Here is a 7,778-nt window from a genome sequence, read left to right as displayed (position 1 = left end):
TTGGATGGGGAGGGGTCCCAGTTTGGGTGGGGAGGGGTCCCGGTCTGGGTGGGGAGGGGTCCCGGATCCCCGCTGTACCTCCTCCTCCTCCTCCTCCTCCTCCTCCTCCGGGCCGCTCCCTTCCCGCCGCTCCCGGGGCTCCTCTCCTGCCCCACCCAAAATTCCCGGGTTTGGGGATAAAATTCCTGGTTTTGGTGATAAAATTCCTGGTTTTGGTGTTTCCAGCTGCTCCTCTCCTGCTCCGCCCAAAATCCCCGGGTTTGGGGAGAAAATTCCCAGTTTTGGGGATAAAATTCCCGGTTTTGGTGTTTCCATCTGATCCTCTCCTTCTCCATCCATCTCCAGAATTCCCGGTTTTGGGGATAAAATTCCTGGTTTTGGTGTTTCCATCTGCTCCTCTCTTCTTCCATCCAAAATTCTCATTTTCAGTGGCTCTGGCTGCTCCTCTCTTTCCTCTTTTGCCTCCAGAATTCCTGGTTTTGGTGATAAAATTCCTGGTTTTGGTGTTTCCATCTGATCCTCTCCTGTTCCACCCAAAATTCTTGGTTTTGGTGATAAAATTCCCAGTTTTGGTGATAAAATTCCCGGTTTTGGTGATAAAATTCCTGGTTTTGGTGATTCCAGCTGCTCCTCTCCCGTTCCACCCAAAATTCCTGGTTCTGGTGATAAAATTCCTGGTTTTGGTGTTTCCATCTGATCCTCTCCTGTTCCACCCAAAATTCTTGGTTTTGGTGATAAAATTCCCAGTTTTGGTGATAAAATTCCCGGTTTTGGTGATAAAATTCCTGGTTTTGGTGATTCCAGCTGCTCCTCTCCCGTTCCACCCAAAATTCCTGGTTCTGGTGATAAAATTCCTGGTTTTGGTGTTTCCATCTGATCCTCTCCTGTTCCACCCAGAATTCCTGGTTTTGGTGATAAAATTCCTGGTTTTGGTGTTTCCAGCTGCTCCTCTCCTCTTCCACCCAAAATTCCCAGTTTTGGTGATAAAATTCCTGGTTTTGGGGATAAAATTCCTGGTTTTGGTGTTTCTATCTGATCCTCTCCTCTTCCATCCAAAATTCCAATTTTCAGTGACTCCATCTGCTCTTTTCCTGCCCCATCCATCTCCAAAATTCCAGGTTTTGGTGATAAAACTCCTGGTTTTGGTGTTTCCAGCTGCTCCTCTCCTCTTCCATCCAAAATTCCCAGTTTTGGTGATAAAATTCCCAGTTTTGGTGATAAAATTCCCGGTTTTGGTGATAAAATTCCTGGTTTTGGGAATAAAATTCCTGGTTTTGGTGATAAAATTCCTGGTTTTGGTGTTTCCAGCTGCTCCTCTCCTGTCCCATCCAAAATTCCTGGTTTTGGTGATAAAATTCCCGGTTTTGGTGATAAAATTCCAGGTTCTGGTGATAAAATTCCTGGTTTTGGTGTTTCCAGCTGCTCCTCTCCTGCCCCACCCAAAATTCCCGGTTTTGGTGATAAAATTCCTGGTTTTGGTGATAAAACTCCTGGTTTTGGTGTTTCCAGCTGCTCCTCTCCTCTTCCATCCAAAATTCCCAGTTTTCGTGATAAAATTCCCAGTTTTGGTGATAAAATTCCTGGTTTTGGTGATAAAATTCCTGGTTTTGGTGATAAAATTCCTGGTTTTGGTGTTTCCAGCTGCTCCTCTCCTCTTCCACCCAAAATTCCAATTTTCAGTGGCTCCATCTGTTCTTTTCCTGCCCCATCCACCTCCAAACCCGCCGATTTTGGCGTTTCTCCACAATTCTCTCCTGCCCCATCCAAAATTCCTGTTTTTGGTGACTCCAGCCCATCCTCTCCTCTCCCACCTCCTTTCAAAATTCCCACCTGGGGCAATTCCAGAAGATTCTTTTCCTCCCCATGGGAAATGCCCTGTTTTGCTCTGCCTCCTCCAGTTTCCTCGTCTCTCCCTTCTGGAAAAATCACATTTAAAACCTCAATTTGGGGAGTTTTTTCCTCTTTTGGGACCTCGGCATCCATCCTGGCAGGATCAGCTCCTGGTGCTTCCAGAAGGATCCGCTTGGCTTTGGGAGCGTGGAATTTCTTGTCGCCTGTTTTGTGTGTGCGATGAGGGAAAAATGAGATTTATTTTGGACAAAAAGGAAAAAAGGAAATCAGTTTGGATCCGGTTGGGTCCCCCAGAAGGGGGAAAATGACCCAAATTGGGTCATTGTGGGCCCAAATTGGGACATTTGGGTGTTTTCTTTTTACCTGGGATTGGGCGGCTCCTACGTTTCCCCATCCTGGCGCTATCTAAGAAGGATAAACAACCCAAATTACCCCAAATTACTCCAAATTACCCCAAATTACCTCAGCTCGACATTTCACACCGCCCCAGCTCCCCTCAGGCCCTGGCGGCCATTTTCCCCTCACAGCCCTCAAGGCCCTCACAGCCCAAATAAATATAATTAAACATCCCCCAGCTCCCCTGAGGGCACAACCGCAACACAAAGCCCCAAACCCTCTGGGTTTTAGGTGAAAACCGTGGAATTTCCGCCGATTTCCACCCTTTTTTCCACCTCGGGCCATTCCGCCCACGCTCTCCCCCTCACGTTTTTCCCGCCTTTTCCCCGCCGGCCGCGGGGCACGCTGGGAGTTGTAGTTCTCCCGCGCCGCGAAGCAGAGCGCTTTTTACGACAGCGGCTTTTACGACAGCGGCGCTGCTGTAAAGCGCGGGGTGTTGACAGCGGCCGGCGGAGCAGGAAGTGAGTGAGGATAAACCGGGATAAAACCGGGATAAAACCGGGATAAAACGGGATAAACCGGGATAAACCGCAGCACCGGGATGGGGGGGTGAGGCTTACGGACAGCCGCGGCGTGCGGGGCGCTCCGTGAGGCCGCGCCGGGGCCTTGCGGGGCGCGCCCGGGGCCTCGTGAGGGGCGGCGGGCACCGAGAAGTTTCGGGGCGCTCTGAGGGGGCACCGGAGGCTTTCAATCCCAACCGGGGGCTCCTCTTCTCCCCTTCCCCAGCTCGGCCCGGTGGGATACGGAGCCATGAACCGAGCTAGGAGGATCCCGGGCCGGGGGGCGGCTGTGGCCGGGCAGGTACGTGTGAGACCCCCCTGCTCTGAGGGGGCTCGGCCTCCATTCCTTCCCCTCAGCGCTTTGGGGGATCCCTCAACCCCCTCGAGGGGATCCCTCAACCCCTCAATCCCCTCTTGGGACCCCTCAATCCCCTCTTGGGGATCCCTCAATCCCATCCCGGGGGTCCCCTCAGCGCTGTCGCCCCCTCCCCACCCAGATGGGGCTGCTGGCGGCTCCCGGTACCGGGGGCAGCCCCGGGGATGCTGAGGGGGACGCGGCGCTGGAGGCGGAGCTGCTGCTGCTGTTGGGGGGCAGGGAGGCACCCGAGAAGGGGAAACCCCCCCAGGAAGGTAAATCCCCCCCTCCCCACCTGGAATTGCCCCCCAAAATTGGGGTTTGACCCCTCCTTGCACCCCCAGATGTGGCGGCTGTGGAGGCGCTGGCTCGGCTCTGCCTTCGGGACCGCCCCGAGGAGGAGGAGGAGGAGGAGGAGGAAGGGGAGGAAGATGTGGAGAACGAGGAGGAGCTGCTGGTGAGGGGGGAGGTGCTGGGATGGGATTTTGGGGATTTCTGAGTTTGGGAAAAGGGGATGCCTGAGTCTGGATTTTGGGGATCCCTGAGCCTGGAAAAAGGGGATCCCTGAGCCTGGAAAAAGGGGATCCCTGAGCCTGGAAAAAGGGGATCCCTGAGCCTGGATTTTGGGATCCCTGGGTTTGGGGATCCCTGGGTTTTGGGATCCCTGGGTTTTGGGATCCTGGGTTTTGGGATCCCTGGATTTTGAGATCCTGGATTTTGGGATCCCTGGGTTTGGGGATCCCTGGGTTTGGGGATCCCTGGGTTAGGGGATCCCTGGGTTTGGGGATCCCTGGATTTGGGGATCCCTGGGTTTGGGGATCCCTGGGTTAGGGGATCCCCGGATCCCAGGCTGATTCCCAGGATCTCTGAGCCTGGATTTGGGGATCCCTGGATTTGGGGATCCCTGGGTTTGGGGATCCCCGGATCCCAGGCTGATTCCCAGGATCTCTGAGCAGGCAGAGCTGCAGGAGGTGCTGCAGGAGGGGTCCGGGAGCGCAGCGGATGCGGAGACCCTGCAGGTACGGCCGGGCTGATCCTGGGCTGATCCTGGGCTGATCCCAATCCTGATCCCAATCCTGATCCCAGTCCTGATCCCAGTCCCAGGACTGATCCCGGGCTGATCCCAGTCCCAGGGCTGATCCCAGTCCTGATCCCAGGGCTGATCCCAGTCCCAGTCCTCATCCCAGTCCCAGGGCTGATCCCAGTCCTGATCCCAGTCCTGATCCCAGTCCCAGTCCTGATCCCAGGCTGATCCCAGGCTGATCCCAGTCCTGATCCCAGTCCCAATCCTGATCCCAGTCCCAGGGCTGATCCCGGGCTGATCCCAGTGCTAATCCCAGTCCCAGGGCTGATCCCGGGCTGATCCCAGTCCTGATCCCAGTCCCAGTCCTGATCCCAGGCTGATCCCAGTCCCAGAGCTGATCCCGGGCTGATCCCAGAGCTGATCCCACTCCTGATCCCAGTCCCAGTCCTGATCCCGGGGCTGATCCCAGTCCCAGGGCTGATCCCGGGCTGATCCCAGGGCTGATCCCAGTCCCAGGGCCGATCCCAATCCTGATCCCGGGCTGATCCCAGTCCCAGTCCTGATCCCAGTCCCAGGGCTGATCCCAATCCTGATCCCAGGGCTGATCCCAGTCCCAGTCCTGATCCCAGTCCCAGTCCTGATCCCAGTCCCAGGGCTGATCCCAATCCTGATCCCAGTCCTGATCCCAGTCCCAGTCATGATCCCAGTCCTGATCCCAGTCCTGATCCCAGTCCTGATCCCAGTCCTCATCCCAGTCCCAGTCATGATCCCAGTCCTGATCCCAATCCTGATCCCAGTCCTGATCCCAGTCCCAGTCATGATCCCAGTCCTGATCCCAGTCCTGATCCCAGTGCTCCCAGTGCTCCCGGTATTCCCAGTACTCCCGGTACTCCCGGTGCTATTCCTGGTGCTCCCGGTGCTCTTTCCGGTATTTCCGGTACTCCCGGTGCTATTCCCGGTGCTCTTCCCGGTGCTATTCCCGCAGGATCCCGCGGGGGCGCTGCTGGCCGAGCTGTCGGAGCGGGCGGAGCTTTACCGGGCCGCCCTCGCCAACGCCGCCGGCAACGGGGCGCGGCTCCGGCGCCTCCAGCGCGGCCTCACGGTGAGCCCCGAGCCCGGAAAACCGGGACTGGAGCCGGTCTGCCCCAAATCCCGGGGGTCCTGCCGGTTTTCCCGAAATTGAGCAGTTTGGCACAGTTCTGAGCCCACTTTTGTGCTGCTTTTCCCAGTCCTGAGCTCAGTTTTATCTCAATTTTCCCAGTCCTGAGCTCAGTTTTATCTCAATTTTCCCAGTCCTAAGCTCAGTTTTATCTCAATTTTCCCAGTCCTAAGCTCAGTTTTATCTCAATTTTCCCAGTTCTGAGCTCAGTTTTATCTCAATTTTCCCAGTCCTGAGCTCAGTTTCATGATCATGATAATGAAATCCCATTTCATTCCACTTATTCTATTATTATTATTATTATTATTATTATTATTATTATTATTATTATTATTATTATTATTATTATTATTATTACTATTATTATTATTATTATTATTATTATTATTATTATTATTATTATTCCATTTATTCCATATTATCATTATTTCATTTCACCCCCTTTTGTTTTGCTCTTCCCCATTCATTTCCTTTAACTCAATCCTGAGTCTTATCCCAGTTTCACCCCATTTTTCCCAATTTTCCCCCATTTTCCCCAATTCTCACCCCATTTCCCCCCATTTCCCCCCATTTTTCCCAATTCTCACCCAATTTCCCCAATTCTTACCCATTTCCCCCCATTTTTCCCAATTCTCACCCCAATTTCCCCAATTCTCACCCCCATTCCCCCAATTCTGCCCCATTTTCCCCAATTCTCACCCCAATTTCCCCAATTCTTACCCCATTTTACCCCATTTCACCCCAATTTCCCCAATTCTTACCCCAATTTCCCCAATTCTCACCCCATTTTCCCCATTTTCCCCCAATTTCCCCAATTCTCACCCCAATTTCCCCATTTTCCCCCAATTTCCCCAATTCTCACCCCCATTCCCCCCAATTCTGCCCCATTTTCCCCAATTCTCACCCCAATTTCCCCAATTCTCACCCCATTTCCCCCCAATTTCCCCCATTTTCCCCCATTTTCCCCCAATTTCCCCAGTTCTCACCCCATTTCCCCACATTTCCCCCCATTTTCCCCAATTCTCACCCCAATTCACCCCAATTCTCACCCCATTTTCCCCCAATTTCCCAATTCCCACCCCAATTTCCCCAATTCTCACCCCAATTTCCCCCCATTTTCCCCCAATTTCCCCAATTCTCACCCCATTTCCCCCGTTTTTCCCAATTCTCACCCCAATTTCCCCATTTTACCCCCAATTTCCCCATTTCTCACCCCAATTTCCCCAATTCTCACCCAATTTCCCCAATTCTCACCCCATTTTACCCCATTTTTCCCCCATTTCTCACCCCAATTTCCCCATTTCACCCCAATTCTCACCCCATTTTTCCCCATTTTCCCCAATTTCCCCAATTCTCACCCCATTTTACCCCAAATTTCCCCAATTCTCACACCAATTTCCCCCATTTTCCCCCATTTTACCCCAAATTTCCCCAATTCTCACTCCAAATTTCCCCAATTCTCACCCAATTTCCCCAATTCTCACCCCATTTCCCCCCATTTTTCCCCAATTTCCCCATTTTCCCCCAATTTCCCCAATTCTCACCCCATTTCCCCCCATTTTCCCCATTTCACCCCAATTCTCACCCCATTTTCCCCAATTCTCACCCAATTTCCCCAATTCTCACCCCAATTTCCCCATTTTTCCCCAATTTCCCCAATTCTCACCCCAATTCTCACCCCATTTTCCCCAATTTCCCCAATTCTCACCCCATTTTTCCCCCCAGACCCTGGAGCAGATGCTGACCTCCGTCCGCAGCGGGAAGCCGATCCGCCGCGACGACATTCCTCCTCCCGTGGCTCTGGGCAAACCTGGGGGGACCCCAGCCCCAAATCCCCCCCAGGATCCCCCCCAGGACCCCCCCCAGGATCCATCCCCGAATTCCCCCCCAAATTCCCACCTGGATCCCCACCTGGATCCCCCCCCGGATCCCCACCTGCGCCTCCAGGAGCTGCAGAGGGAAGCTCTGCTGGCCAAACGCCGCGGGGACAACGCCACAGCCCTGAGCCACTTCAGGGCAGCCAAGGTCAGCTCACAATTCCCAGGATTTTCCCCCAAAAAATCCCCAAAATTCCCCAAAATTCAATTATTTTTATTTTTATTTTATTTTGGTTTTATTTCCAGAGGTTGCAGGCGCAGCTGGAGGCGTTGGGGCCACGCCCGGCGCCCGGTGAGACCCCAACCCTAATTTGGGGGTGGAACCTCGGTTTTGGGCTGAAAAGTCTCAATTTTGGGGAGGAGGGGGGGGATTCCTGTCTTAAAAATCCCAGGAATTCCCTCAGGATCCCATTCCTACCCCAAAATTCCTGGGAATTCCCTCAGGGTCCCATTCCCACTCCCCAAACATCCAGGAATCCCCTCAGGGTCCAATTCCCATCCCAAAAACCCCAGGAATTCCCTCAGGGTCCCATTCCCATCCCAAAAATTCCTGGGAATTCCCTCAGGGTCCCATTCCCATCCCAAAAATATCCAGGAATTCCCTCAGTGTTCCATT

At 53.4% G+C, this 7,778-nt stretch overlaps 1 protein-coding gene across 1 annotated transcript in view; it reads left to right on the top strand.

Moving 5' to 3' along the window:
- The first annotated feature begins 2,663 nt into the window (after positions 1-2,663).
- CC2D1A (coiled-coil and C2 domain containing 1A) overlaps positions 2,664-7,778 on the top strand; it is a 28,969-nt gene continuing 23,854 nt past the window's right edge. The window contains exons 1-8 of the mRNA XM_084223902.1: positions 2,664-2,708; positions 2,974-3,048; positions 3,245-3,377; positions 3,447-3,559; positions 4,059-4,121; positions 5,112-5,228; positions 7,011-7,310; positions 7,409-7,454. Of these exons, the coding sequence (XP_084080028.1) occupies positions 2,998-3,048; positions 3,245-3,377; positions 3,447-3,559; positions 4,059-4,121; positions 5,112-5,228; positions 7,011-7,310; positions 7,409-7,454 (823 nt within the window). The 5' untranslated portion in view covers positions 2,664-2,708; positions 2,974-2,997. The remainder of the gene's footprint in view (positions 2,709-2,973; positions 3,049-3,244; positions 3,378-3,446; positions 3,560-4,058; positions 4,122-5,111; positions 5,229-7,010; positions 7,311-7,408; positions 7,455-7,778) is intronic.

This window comes from Fringilla coelebs (genome assembly GCF_963513975.1).
Source record: "Fringilla coelebs genome assembly, chromosome: 32".
NCBI lineage: Eukaryota > Metazoa > Chordata > Aves > Passeriformes > Fringillidae > Fringilla > Fringilla coelebs.
Note: the sequence above shows the minus strand (reverse complement) of the source record. Positions and strands in the feature narration are given on the sequence as shown.